Below are 15,486 nucleotides of genomic sequence, written 5' to 3' on the forward strand. Positions count from 1 at the left end.
AAAGATACACACAAACACACACAATGTTCTACAGTACCGGAATTAACTAAATCCAAAGATGCTTTATAGGTAACTTTTCAAATGACCTTTCTCTCCTTTCTCACACTGCCACAGATTAGTCAATGCAGTATCACACTAATGCAAAAGTACTGCTCCTATTTCTATGTGAGATGTTTTTGGATATGTCTATTGCAAGGGGATTATATGTCCCCTGAACAGTAACAGACCATGCAAGTAGCATCTCCACTGATACAAAATGCTGTCCAAAATTACTCCTGCAGATTTATGGGATTTTGTTGCATCTATGTTTTTTTATAAGAGTTTTGTTTCACCAGGCCACAGCTTGGAAAAATAGTTTTTTTTTTATTAAAGCTATAAATCTCAGGACTTTGCAAAGTGGTGTAATAAAACCACTATTGCTCTATAGACTGCACAGATATTCTTATTGACCAACACTCTGGTCCATGACAAGGTATCTCGAAAATGAATGGGTACCATATACATGCTCCCCAGGCAGGGACCCTGCTTTCATCATGTCCTCAAAATCTCCTCTCTCCGGATAAAACTAAACTTTACATGCAAGATATCTCATTCATTCATTGCCATGAAATTTGCTGTGCACATTCTTGCTTGTATGTTCATTCATACAACCTACCAAACGTTTTTTTTAATCTTTTTATCTGTGTCGTTATTTCCTTTGGTTTAGCTGAACTAAACTTCATCACATTATCACTTTAGAAGATATACTGTATATCTAAGCTTCGTTTTTATCTTGATAGCCTGTTACAATTCCAAGAGCCCAGGATGTTTATCATCGAAGGCTCCATGCAGTCTGCTAAGAGATGTTTCAATTCACACATCTCTCTCTTTCTCCCTGGTTTAATAAAGCTGTGACAGTCAAGTTTGATTTGTGGACTGTGGACCACTTTATTCTTCGTGGAGTGATTTTAAACTTGCAACAGTAAGGGTGTCCACTATTATTTATTATTTGATGCTTGGATATTGGTAACTGATCCTTCATTCAGTATAGGACACAACATAACCAAACTACAGTGCAAGATGAGGGGGAATATGCTTTCTCTCTGTTCTGTGGTTGGTGCAGCTGTGTTCCAGTTTTAAAGGTGTGACTACACTGTGCTGAGAGTTCAGCTAAACTAGACACAAACTAATTTCACTGGGAAATGGTTGATGAGCTGGAATATGCCTTCCCTATGTTTTGTCGGGGGCTATTTGTATACTTTGCAAGCCAAAGTGTCTCCTGCAGCTGTGCTCCAGTTTTAAAAGGTGCAAATATACAGGAACTGAGAGTAGCAGCTGAATATGCTGCAGTAGTCACAGGAAATCACAGGAAGCATGTTAACTAAATTGCCTTGAGGTGTGAGACGAATTATATATTTCCTAATAAGAACCTCTCATCATGCTGGTCACAAATCATACCACAACTTAAGAAAAGTGAGGACAACTGGAGCCTAATCACCATCAGTATGCAGAATGATCAGCAGTATGCCCTTACAATGACACGGTGCTTCAAGTCTGAATATGTTTTGTATTTTATTGGCCTTAGAAGAAGATAAATCCTTAAAGCTCATTAAGCCAAAAAAGCACTCCTCCTTTAATAAGGTTACATAAAGACATTACAATTTTTTCTTGTATTTAATAAGATTAACTAAAGACATTGAGAGACATTCGGCACTGCAGAGAAGTTGAGTGAGCTATTCGATGCATCTGGAGAATGTACATTATGTATAGTCCTCCATACATAAAGTATATTTCATGAATATTAATAAATAGTTATGTAAGAACTATTGTTGGTATACTAAACTGAGATTTAAAGCAAGACAGGTTTTCCTTTAGGTGTCTCTGCTGATGTGCTGTGCAGTTATTGGTAGTTTTTCCAAAAAAGCAGCTCTGGTTTAGGCAGAAGTAACAGTATGAAATTTTATATATGTAACATAAGTTCTCTTTGGATGGAGATAAAAAGGTATCTGCATCAGGCAGGCGGTAACAGCTGCAGCGGCAGCAGCAGTGACAGGTATTTCTGCAAGAAAGTGACAGGACACCGTGTGTTTCCAGCCACTTGCACATAAATCACTCTTGACTCTCTCTCTTTTTTTTTTTTTTTTTTTGTCTAAAGGGATCTTGTGGTTTTTGATGGATTTACTGTGTGTGTCAAAGAAGCATGCTTCAGTCCTTGTTTGCTTTTATAGGTCTCTGTGGCAGTTTCTCTTGCATATTACACAAAGATTTGTTAAAAGGTCCAGTGTTGTGTTTGTTTAGTATAAGAGATTATGTGATTTTCTCATACTCTGCCACCGTTAAAGCCTTATTTTATGATGATACATCTTGTGCTTTAACTGATTTTTCCCCTGAAATTTAACAAAAATACCTATAGGCTAAGTGGTAGGTCATTTAGGTGTACTAACTGTACAGACCACCACGTAAGGTAATATGTTTCCTTAGCGTTGAGGTTTTTCCATTCTTCTATGTGGCCAAAAAATATATATTTCTTCTTTAGTTACTGTTTTAAATCACATCTGCCACGTCTGTCTGCCACTCAAAGTTTTAAGCAAACAGCTCACAGCAAACAGCCCCTTGTTTTCCTCTTTCATTAATATCAATCTCCTGACTGCCATCTACTCCTGGTTTATTACATCTAATTTCTCACATCATTCACCCACAGTTAATCCACCAATTAAATAAAAATTAATGGAGAAGTCCTCAATTTTTTTCTCCACCCCATTGCGTTTGACTGGCATATTAATATTTTTAGTGAATGTTATGCAGTCACAGTTGAGTATTTTACAGTGGCTCAGCCAGTTAGAGCTGAGGACCAGAGCTACCTGTTTTATAACCGAGGAGTAATGATGACATTTATTGGACTGATGGACTCGGTGGAGCGATCAGAGCAGAACAACCATTAGCAACTCTTTGCCACTTGAACAAACAGGTCCTCTAGCAGGCACAGACAAAAGTAAAGGCTCAAATAGGAGAAAGAATAAGAACATAGACAGACAAATGCACGAACACACTTACTATAGTCCACACAGGCAAAGCGTAACGTCTCCAGGTCTCCTGCTGAGTTTGACTCCCTGTGTCTGAAAGGTCACTAAAGCTGGAGGACAGTAATTATTGGATAAAAGGGCTGCTGATCAACTGGCCAAGGTTTAATGAGCACTTAAATGACCTGTTATACCAATAACTTCTGGTTAATTGACTTCAATGTGAACATTTATCTGTTTGCAATCAATTTTTTTCTGCACAATAGATGGCTCTGCATTTTATTATCTTGCCACATGTCCTATTTCTAGACTACTTTATCAAATCAGATCATCATTTAACAAGCTCAGGTCATCACTTTACTTTAACCTCAGACTTAATTAAACTTTTATTCATGCTAGAGACACAGACTCTGGGAGAAATTCCAGTGATATGAGAATTTCTATTCTTAAACCGGCTTTAATTAATATTTTTACATTAACAATGGATCACAGGACTATGTGTATGTGAGAAGGAGTGGCTCGTAGTGAAGAAACCAGAGAATAATCACTTGACTCTGCACTTCCCCTCAGATGTACGGAGCTTCATAGCATCTTGGTTTGGTTTTGAGTTCCGCAACTTCACTGTTTTGGTTCATTCTCACCACTTTCATAGTTTTTTTTTTTGGCCACAGCAGGCAGTTGTTATGAGTGAAAAGCTATAATAACCCACCGCCCAGCACCAAACGACAGACAGACAAAGTTGGCGACTAGCTGGTGAGCATAGTCAAGCATTTGGTGGCCAAGAGCCAGATATTTCCCTCAGGAGGTGGTGGGGACCAAAATAGAGCTAAAAGCACCGTCCAAGTTTGAGTTTTGGACTTTATTCATCTTCATTCATCAGGTGGCCAGAGACACGACTCTAAACAAATTATAATGTTGCTCCTTAAGCACTGGATGTATAAAAAGGCAACCTTTTGCTACGTTCACATTGTCAGTTTTATGTTTACAGCTTGTTTCTGCTGCCCCCAAGTCTCCAAAAAACTAATTATCACAGGTCTAAAGGAAAATTGCAGTCAGTCACCGGCTCTGTTGTTGACATTCAGGAAACAGGAACTCAAACAAGAAGCAGTAAGAGCCACCTAACGTTTTCCAAACAAACTTAGATGTCACATTAATTATTTCAAATGCTTGTCCTATCCAAAGGTTAACACAACAAGTGGCCCTCATGGATTAGCTATGGTGGCGAACTGCATAGGGACCTACTTATGGGGCAGCTCGCCAGTTGATCCAGCAAGCTGCTTATTTCCCAGGAGACCCATATTGAAAAAGATATGGTTTGTTTGGATAAATCATGAGGGCAAAAATGCACACATATAGTATACATGGAAATACACACACGCAGAGAGAGAAAGGGATGAAAGATTGTTGGCTCGTCCTTCTCTCTTTTTCTTTTTCATATGCTGATGAAATGTGGCCCTAATGTACAACAGCCACGATGGGGAAAATATGACCATGCAGAAGACACACAGTGATAATGTTATAAATCAAAACAACAAACAGTTTACCCTTAAAACTGTCAGTTCTGCAAACAAACCTGAATCTTGCATCTTCACTGAGATAAAACATCGGGTTTATTACCAAAAGAACATCACATCTCGATTTAATTGCTGCAATTTGTGCAGGCTGGTCAGACAAACTTGTGCAGATGCCATTAAATAAACAGAGCTGGAGTCACAGTCTGTATTGTTGCATTTGCCTGCAGTCTGAGAACTCAACAAATTTGATTTCATTCGGAGCATACTGCTGGACTAACTGTTCAGCCACAGTCTTGGAAAAAAAAAAGAAGAAAAAAGCCCCCTGACAGGCTGCGCGCTGATGCTTACAAGACTGAGCCTCATGCTGTTGCTTCCCTCATACAGACTTCTCTGAGCCTTTTGTGTCCCATATGCATGTGTGTGAAGAGTTGTCGTTGAAATGAAAAGATAATAAGGTTTGTGTCACTGCACCATTTCCAAAAATGACCTCATCTTTGTTAACAACAATATAAAAATGCAGAAAACACCCCAAAATAGTTTCTTTTTTGTTATTTTTTTTACTCTGTTGGGTTGGGCCAGGCTACTTTACTCTTCTGCTGGGTAAATATTACTCTGTCTGTGGTTGGGTTTGTCTGCAGCAAACAAAAGGCCACCAGGGAGGATGTCAGTATGTAAAGTGTGGCTGTGGGAAAGATACGGAGGAGAGGAATATCCATGGTGTTGCGGTTTTACTGGAGCAACTACACAGGCCCTTTTCTTCTTTTTTAAGAACATATTAGTACAAAAAGGCACACATTCATGAAGTCTGTTACACACACACACGCACCCATTCATTGAAGTCATCTCCTGTTTCCTTAGGATCAGTGCAATGTGCATGACAAAAAAGATCTGTGTTAACCGAAAAAAACGTTCTTTAAAGTCGCTTTTAATCCTGAGATATTAAAGCTAAGCAGATTCTCTTGCTGACAACCACATCAAACGGGCTCTTTCTCCGCCTCAGTCCTCCACTTTGGAGCATATCTGTCCAATTTTTATAACCCTCCTTTAAATCACTTCATCTGGGGCCCCAGGTAGGGTTTCCACTTCCTGGTTGTCACAGTTATGGCTCATTAAAGATCTCTCTCTCTCAGCAGGAAGGAAACCGACTCCCCTCTGATCCTGTTCATGTGTGTTGGTCCTTAATACTGATGTTGACACTGATGCACATCTTGTCTGCATTAGCATTAACCCAGATAGAGGTCACTCTAATGACCATCATATGCTGAATTGTGGCACTAGTTTGTAATCAAGTGAAATGTCACTGTTTCAGTGCATGAAGGGTCGGCCAGCAACCGGTTGTTTGGTTTGACTTAAACTGCTTGTAATTCTTTTTACAGCCACCCTAATTAGAAGGAAACTATTTGCTAGCAAAGGGAAGTGAAGAATATTAAACTACGCAGTAATTATTCACCAGGTCAAGTGACTGCTGGGTAATTCTCATACCGTGGGATTAACACTTGGTAATTTACTCAGTAATTACTTAACTGATTCAGATCCCCCGACCATCTCAATCGACATGTCGAGCTCTATGATCACTGTTATCAGACTCCACCCAAATGCACAAACTTATTTGATTGGATGTCTATAAGCCAATCACAGTGTTCCACCTCATCTAAAGTGGACTGCAGTAGAGCCACACGCCCTTTTTCAGCAAGCATGGCCGACTGTCAGGCAAGGAGGAAGTGTAAGAAACATTTTAATATATTGTTAAAGTACATGATTCGTGTGTAAACTGTGTTGAAAGTAAACATGAGATGTTTTAATATTTATATATGTCAAAATATATGAAAGATTTATAGCTTTTACGCAAGACGTTTTAAGAAAAATCTGTCCATTGGAATGGTGGCGGGATCTGAAAGTTTGTTAAAATAATACAAAATATATATGCAATGTATTTTAAAGTATCACTTTATTCATTGAGATGAGTTAACTTTTATTGAAATATAAATAAACTCATGTTTTTTGTTGAAAAAGGTCTCTTAAGACTATGTATTGTCATTTTTACTGTAGGAGGTTTTGCACGTTCAGATTCTCCGTCCATTGGAATGGACAGAAAAAATAACATAATAAAGTGTTTTAATCAATTTTTACCATTACAATATTTTTTTGTGTTTGGAAAATAATTGGGTTCGAATGGGGTTATGAAATTGCTGAGTGTGTGATTTAGCCAGTATTTGGTCTATAACTCAGTGGTGGAAGAAGTATTCAGAACCTGTCTTTACCCTTTTCTTTACTTCAGGAAAAATAAAGCTGCAACTGATGACTATTATTAACTGCTCATTATTGTAATAAATCTACCAATTATTATTGTTTGTTGACTATTGTTTGGTCCCAAAATTGCCATAAAATAGTGAAAAATGGCCATCTCAGTTTCCTAAAGTCCAAGTTGATACATTCATATCGCATGTTTTGCCTGACGATCAGTGTAAAACTCAAAAATAATAAGTTTACAATCATACAACATTAAGAAAAAAGTCAGAATCTCTAACTTTTTTGCATTTTTGCTTTAAAAAAAATCCCTGACAGCATATACCACAATGTGCAAATACTCCATTACAAGTAAAAGTACTAATAAGGCAGCTGAATTGTGTTCAAGTCGTATAAATCATCTATATTGTACAATATTCAATATTCATATAATGTCGGATTGATTATTCTAAAACAGTGCATATATTCAAAGAGCAGTTCATATGTTTTACATGTAACTATAAGCTGTCATATGGAGAGGAGTGCAATGTGGAATATGTGTTTCTAGGACGTATCAGAGAGTATCAGGAAATGGTAAAGTACAAGTACCTCATGAGTACTTGAGTAAATGTACTTATTTACTTTCCGTCACTGCTATCCCTCATACAGTATGACCCACAAAGATTTACTGCCACCAGACAAGCACAGTGACCCTTCTGCGTCCAGCAGTATAAGAGGTGAATATTTATACACCCTGCATCATCATCGGTAATGTTATCTCTGGCCCGGTCGATGACAGGTGGCATGTGTCAGTCTTTCATGATGCAACACCAGCGCTCTGTGAAGACTAGATTTACAGATCAGCCCCGCAGCCCTTTTTAACAGACAGTAAGGGTGATGTGAGGTCGGAAAAAGTTGCTGATGCTCCTGCTATTTAAAGCAGACAATCTCTGGCCTTTAGCGTCACACAGATGATGTATCATTGTGGAGAGAGCTGAGGCAGAGAGATGGCGATCCTCTATAATACTGCCACTTTGCCACATTTTATAACAGCTCAGCTCCATCACCCAGACTCGTCCCTGGGGACCTAATACCCCACCTCCTGGGCCAGCAGATACACATGACAATGCAAACTCCTTCGACAAACATTAGCACAAACACTAGAACAGCTGGAAAGGTTGTGCAATCTGTGCAGTAAACTGTTACAGATGTCAAATGTTCAGTTATATGTACATTATTCATATGACATTTATAAATCCAATGCAGACTATGTGGCCTTAAACCCAGACACTATTTTAACATGAAACTGTGAAAGTGGAACATTAAAATTGTGTCATAAAGCATTTTGATGTATCTATTCGACATAAATGTTCATACTTTACACACATTTATGAACATAACTTACCAGATTTACAATCTAAAAGACAGTCACTAAGTCAGCATCCAGTCCCAAATGTCTGAAACAAAATACTCTGTGTGGGATTTATTCTGACAGGCCTGTTTTGTTTTTTTTTATTCTCCACAGGGAACCATTTTCTTACCTGGAAACAAAGTTACAGAGCATCCAACCAACGGCGATGAAGGAGGGAAATTTCTTTTTGAGGTCATTCCAGGTAGGAAAAGCAATTTAATTTGTTTTTATCTTTACTAGATACATGATAAGATGATAGTACTGTTAACTGGGCAACAGTGGGAACAAAAACATATGGTTTTGATCACTCTCGTCTGCAGCAAAATGAAGTCTTGAGTGCTATGAGTCATCCAGAGAACAATTTTGCCATTAACTAATTTAATATATGCTGCTCTCTACGGAAGTTACAATGTTTGTGTTGCCTGCTGTTTGCTGGGATTGCATGTATGAGGAGCAATGTGACTGGACTTTATGTGCATCTGATGATGGGTTTAAATTGTAGACAGATGACCCTAAAAGATATAATTGAAAACATACTATATTTAAAAAAAATGTTTTTATGACATTTCTTCTTTAGTGACAAAATTCAAAACAGACAGTGACAGAGTATGTGAGGGATGGGATGTGCCATAAAGGCTGTGAGACAGCATTCAAGCACATGGAATATGTATCAGATTGTTGATGCCCTAAGATGCCCTGAAGGCGTTATATAAAATAGATAGAGAGAAGAGAAAACGTGACGCTGTAAATAACAAAGAAATTTAATTGCGTAAAGGAGAGAAAAGGGAAGTCATATGTTGCGAAACTGGGATTACTGGGTAATCCCACAACGTTTTTTCTCTCTTACTTTCCAGCTCTAGCACCCACTCTTTATATGTTTATTCCACTAAGAAGAACCTTTTGTTTAACCTTTAATTAAAACCAATGAAAAGACACATTTACTGATGATGACGTTTGCTATTTTGATGACACCAACCTTTAGATTTTCCTTTTAAAAGTTCAGACATTTATTTCAACCGCTCACCACACACACATAAACTCAAACATAAACACATAGACGAAGATATGAAAACACAGAAAGCAATAGCAGCTATTTTCCCAGGTAGAGCAATGGCAGGAATGTGAATATATGGAATAGATATTTAAACCACACACACACACACACAAGCTGGGGAAATGGGGACAGCTGTTAAAAGATGCAGTTGCAGAGTGCATCACCAGCACCAGTTGATACATCTAAAACCCTTTAGAAAACACCGGATGTGTGCAATAACTTTAACTTTATTTGCTTGGATCTTTTCCCTAGTGTGTGTCCAACACAGTTTTCCCGCAGAGGAAAAAAAAAAGAATTTAAGGCATTTTCTCACATGAATTGTTTCTCCCTTTGGACATACAAAAAGCGGATGGATAGTGATGAAAGTTCATTCTTACTTTTGTCAGTAAAAGGTCAGTTAAAGGTTGCCCAATTTGGGAAGTTGTCCAGTACTGACAGATGAACAGTCCAGGTGTGTCACAGGTTTGTTTAAAAGACTCTTGATGGTGATTTTGGATGCTCACAACCTCGCTGGTTATCTAATAGTTTCCACATCAGATGAGGATTAACAGTTCTCTGCTGATGTACTTTCAGTGGCCAGTTTTCAGTGCAGCCATCCCATGCTCACATTGAAATGAAGCAAAGTCAACTTGTCAACTTGTGATTAATAGTTCTCATGGTTGGAAGTGGTTGTGTTACAGGGGAGAACAAATCACACTTTTGTCGGGCATAATACCAGCACATGTGAAGTGGAGCAAAAATTGTTTTTCCCAAATGTTTTGACGTTATCTGATCATCTTACGGTGAGAAGGCAGGTGTGGGAGTATTGCTTTGGTAATGACTCCTATGAGTTTTCAGACATCTCGGTCGTGGGATAGGCTCTTTAACACAAGAAGATGACTGACATCATCCACATGGATCTAAAAGCTGTTCAATTAATCAGTCAGGCTATATTTTACACAAAAACCTCATTTGTCTGGTTGTATTTTTTAAAGGGGACATATTATGCTTTTTTCTGGTTTTCTGTTATTTATATACTGCTATGATGACAGATATATATGCCAAACATGGCCAAAGTTCAAAGTATAAGATAAATAAGACGTTTTTTGAACTGTAAATAATGCAAAGATATTCCAGCTGATCCCCAGAATATAAATATAGACACTGGAAAAAACTGCAAAAGTGTCAATAAAAGGCCGAGAAGGGAAGTTTTAAAAAAAGAAAACTTTATATTTTCACTTCTCTGTTTTTGATTTCTTGTATATCAGCCATAAAATACCCAGAATGGAAACAATTGAGTTGTGTTTTTTTAGAACAACATGTTAATGCTGCTGACTGAACCATTGTGGGTTGAGAGCCGATGTTCATCTGTCAGGGAAATGAAGCCGTGCGTGGAACATAATAATGCCACACCCAGCATTACTTGGAAAAAAACCACATGACTAGAATTAGATGAGATAACGATAAAGATAAAGATGAAAATGAAAATGAAGATGAAATATTTTTAATTCCTTAAGGCAGTTCTGTTTGCGGATAGTGTGAATCTGATCGATGCCAAAGTGCAAGGCAGCATCCCTTGTCATTTGTACTTTGAGACTGAAAAATTCATCACATGTCTCACTGACTCATTGTGCTTGCTTTCAGTCTCAGTTCCTGTTTCCAGGTATTACAGTACAAACAGCAATTTTTCTTTGGTTTTTTTAGTCATTTCTTCATATGAAATGTCAGGGTATTTTGTACACAGAACACACATATAGATATACTGTAACTACAGAGTATATGTGATGTACTGACTATATTTGAACTTCTCTTGAGATATGAGACTCAGTGTTTGTGCTCTCCACTCAACCCCCACAACAAACAGTCTTCATCTGTGTCTTTCCTTCTGGACCAGGCTGTATTAGATTTTGTAAAAATGTTGAAAGAGGGGAGAGGAAATTTGAAATACCAGTGCCCAGTGGTGATTTAGCTTAAGGGATGTCATATGTCGTATCTTGATTATCTTTGCTGGAAACTGAGGTTTTTAAGAAAACCTCATTCATGGTCCTAAGTCATGATGGGAGTGGAGAGCAGTTTCAACCTTACTGTGCAGCCCATGTCATTGTTTTAGTTCTGCAGTAATGAGTCCATGTTGTATACCACAGTTTTCGCTATCAACCCTCCTAGTACGGTGAACAATGGTGTCACTTTGGTGTATTGTTACAATTCTGGGAACACTGATTGTACAGTACAGTTGCATCTGTACTTGTGCTCATTATTCTGATAGATTAGTATATGAGAGGCGAGATAAACTAGTAAAAAACAAGGACGATTATTGTTACCTAAAATCCTTCATTATGTGCTCAAGTTCAAATCTCAGGGGCAGTTACCAGTAGGTTGCTCAAAATAATTAATGACTTCACCTTCACATCTCTGTTTTTAAACCAAGGTCATCCTTGACTGATGAGGCTTTCATTACTGTCTATGTAACATCTTCATTGTTTTGTGCTTATGTTGGCATATGTTATTTCTCCTTTTGAATAAAATGTGTTGCATTGTATGTACAGAGAGAGAGGGTTAGGACTTTTTGTCCGAAAAATAGAAACTGGAAGTCAAAACAAAGGAAAGTCAGATCATTGTACCTAGTATGCCCAGTATGTGTTTATCATTTTACTGTAAGCACGCTGCTTTCATATCAGGAATTCAAGCATCACACAAAAAAATGTTTCATGAGAAATGTAATTGTTTTAAACAGTCAAGTTTTATCTCTCTCATATTTCTCAGATCCTGTTCTGTTGTGTTGGATGTAATTGTTGTAAATGACATTCAGTCATTTAAAAAGTGTTTTTATGTGACTTTGTACGCTGTCATTTTGGCCAGGTCTCAATTATAAAAGAGATAATGTATCTCAAGAGACTTCCGAATTAAACAAAGATTGAAAAAAGTTTTCCTGGTACTTTCATCGAGGAAATAGTTTGACATCTTAAGACATATAGGCTTAATCGCTGTCTTACCTATATTTAGACAAGATCAATATGTCTATTATAGGTGAAGCTTGAGCTTAGCTTAGCATAATGAGTGGAAATGGGGGGAAACAGGTAACCAAAGGTAACAAATCCTGCCTACCAGCACATCTGGCTAATTAATTTGTATCTAAAAACGCTCTAAAACCTCCATATAACCCTTGTTTTTGCTTAGCAAAGCTAAGCTAACCAGCTGCTGGCTGTAGCTTTCTATTTTGCAAGAAAGCAAAAAAGCGTATCTCCCAAAATGTCTAACTATTCCTTTAAGTACTGTTTCTAATATTAACGTGTCATTCCAATACATACGGTTTATCATTTCACACATTCTGTACACGAAGGCTCACCACAATGTCCGTCTTTCCTCTTCAAATGATCAAAGGCTGGGTTTATTATGGCCGTGTCTCAGATGCCGTGAAATTACTCACACAGACCAAAACATGTGGGCTAAAATGTGACTAACCCCATGTTCACAACGAGGTCCTTGTGGATTTTTTAAACACATTAGGGATCAACAGAGACGATGAGAGTTTCAGCATTCTTCAAAGTGCCACTAATACTACTAAACTGTTTTCCCCATTCTGCATCATCCAGCATGTCCTCATACCGCTGGAAAACAAGAACATGGCTTGTTATGACTTAGAAATAAAGACGTCTAAGAGAAGCAGAGAGAGCAAATGAAAGGAAAACACAACACATATATTCCACTGGTCTAAATGTGGCCCTGCAGTTTGAACACAACACATAGACAGTCTCTGGCAGAAAGGCAAGACGGGAAGTGATGGGGAGGGTTCGGGGGGTTGAGAAGCGCAAGGGAAATGGGGTGGAAGTCGGAGTTGTACAGAGATGTCCGTTGTCTTGTAAGGGCAGTGATGAGGTTTGAACACGAGCCGGGTATCTGGTGACTGCCATGGGCTTGTATAGCAACATCAGGACATCTGTGCAGTGAGAGAGACTCTTCTGTATTGTGTGTATTTTTAGCTTTTTTGGAAAGTCTTTGTTACATCGTGCCTTGAAGAAGCTGAAAAAGTTGCAGAAAAGCTCAGAAAACAATCAAACAAATCTGTCACTTGTTCTGTTCTACTCTCGTGTTGTTCTCATGTCTCTTGTCTTTGTCTCTTTCACTTCGCACATCCACATCTGGATGATGAACCTGCAAGTGAAGGGGGGTTTTAAAAAGCAGATTTGCCACATGACCAACAATATTTAGACTAGAATCATGGTTATGTCTTTATTTTGAACTGTCTGTCAGGTGCAGACACACTGGGGCTTTTGTTTTGCTCGCCAAAACCAAGACTTGAAGCACCACTGACGTTCTCCTCAATCACACTTTCGTGTTACAACATGTGCAAGCACACAGGGGCTTGCACAAGTGAGAAGGAAAAACAACAAAAATATACGAATACAGGTGTCAAAAGTTTTCTACTATAGTTGAGGATTATGACCTGAGACATTTTCTGTGTAGCCATATTTGGATGCACCTGCAAACTATTTCTAAATTCTGGTACTTCCCACGAGTACAGAAAGTAGCTTCTTGCTTCTTTATATCTGGAATACATATCAGAACATCCTGTCATTCAAGTTCAGCGTGTAGTTTTATCAGATGTTGTTGAATCCTCCGAAGAATGTCATGTATGATCTATATACATCTGTGTGGTGTAGCTCTGAGCGATGGGGATCCGGGTTTTGAGACTTCAATACAGTGAGCAAGCAGAGAAGGCTGTCTGTCTTCACCAAAATCTGAAAAAAAATGGCATTTCTTCATTTATTTACCTGCCAAAGTTGCATAAATACCTTTAGTTAAATGTCACTCCCCATGGTCCAACTGTGATTAATCATCCCCTTCCTATAAAACAAGAATCAACACAGGAAACATTCCCCGCTGTGTTTTCGATGGAGAAACAGTGTGCTCCTTTTCCCTCAAGCTCTAATAAACACAAGGCTTCGGCACCAGTATGAGCTCAGTATGTCTCTCTCTGCCCCAGGCTCAGTTTTTTTTTTTTGCTGTGTTTGTCTCGGTCTCTCTCGGTAGCCTGGCTAGAGTAGCTGGTCAGGCCACAGCAGGTCGCCGCTGCTGAATTATGGGAATATTTCCAACCTTATCCCCCTAGAGGCTACCATCCTTTCATTCATGAAAGGACCTTGGGATCATGTTGCCATGAGCAGATGATGGCCTCAAGCATAAATGCTGTTTACAGGGTAAAGCCTGAGTCTATAATACATAATTGAAGAGCTTCCTCTTCTACCAATATTAAAGATTATGTTCGACTCCAGTTTATTGAATAGTAGTGAAGTCATTTCCTCATTGTGAAGTGTGAGTTGATTTTGTGCTGTAGTGAAGTTAGGATATGGGAAAGCCTCAGAGCTCCTGTTTAAATAAGGCTGATAGTGCCCTCATGTGGTTTTTTAAATCATTACAGTGCTGGGAAAAAAATGTCTTGTCTGTGTGTTACAATAATCTGCTTTTGTATGTTGCAAAGGAAAGTTCAAAAGGAAACTTAAGAAGAATAAGAAGAATCCTCGAGGGGTTTTGTTTCTTTCACACTTGATTTATGAAACAGCAGAGTCGCCATTTAAATAAGTTGTGGTGATATGAGTGAAATGTTTTGCAGAAGTATTATTATGTTTCACCTGGGTTTCAAATTAACCTTTGTTCTGTTTTAACATAAAAAAAAACTGGAAACATGAGTGAATTATTGAATTTACTAAGCAGCATTATAGCATAATTTAACTGCTTGTATTATACACTTTTGGTATTTTAGTTGGAAAATAGATTTATAGAGCAAAATATTGTTTTATTATTGAACATTTGTAAGCATATACTGTAAACAATGACTCTCTCTACTGATGAAGACTTTTTGTCACATTTACTTCTTGAAAAGCTTCACATTTTTTGGTTTATCTCATTTTTTCACAGCCTGGTCTTATTATTACATTACACAAATTACATTATCACCAATATCCTCACTTACAACATATAATGAGTTTTATATGTAAATGTGTTTTTTTATTATTTCATTTTTTTTGATTTAGTGGGCTTGTGATTAATGCTCCATCATGGCCCTGTGACTGTGACACGTATGCCTGATGGAGTAGCCGTACAGTAGGTTGGTTGCCACCTCGGTGACCCCTGCGATGACTTATGAAAATCATTTGTCACTAAGATGCAGGTCTAATTTACACAATGTGACTTGTGTGATTGAAGAGTGATAATGAGCAGGCAGGCAAGGCAGAATAAGAGTAAATCAGACTTAGACAGCAGAGACAGGATGTTTGGAAATTAAATAAACATTAGTGTGTGAAT

General features: G+C 38.1%; 1 protein-coding gene across 3 annotated transcripts in view; it reads left to right on the forward strand.

Annotated features, from left to right (window-relative positions):
• Window positions 1-15,486, forward strand: part of arhgap24 (Rho GTPase activating protein 24) — a 72,313-nt gene that overhangs the window by 19,528 nt on the left and 37,299 nt on the right. The window contains exons 1-3 of one of the 3 annotated variants that reach the window (XM_042395498.1): window positions 6,204-6,236; window positions 7,409-7,476; window positions 8,265-8,352. Coding sequence is in view for 1 of the 3 variants with exons in the window: in XM_042395495.1 (XP_042251429.1) it covers window positions 8,265-8,352 (88 nt within the window). In the remaining 2 variants the exon portion in view is untranslated. Of the gene's footprint in view, window positions 1-6,203; window positions 6,237-7,408; window positions 7,477-8,264; window positions 8,353-15,486 lie in introns of those variants that run through there. The other 2 variants (XM_042395501.1, XM_042395495.1) reach the window with 2 other exon arrangements.

The sequence above is a fragment of the Thunnus maccoyii genome, chromosome 19, assembly GCF_910596095.1.
Source record: "Thunnus maccoyii chromosome 19, fThuMac1.1, whole genome shotgun sequence".
Classification (NCBI taxonomy): Eukaryota; Metazoa; Chordata; class Actinopteri; order Scombriformes; family Scombridae; genus Thunnus; species Thunnus maccoyii.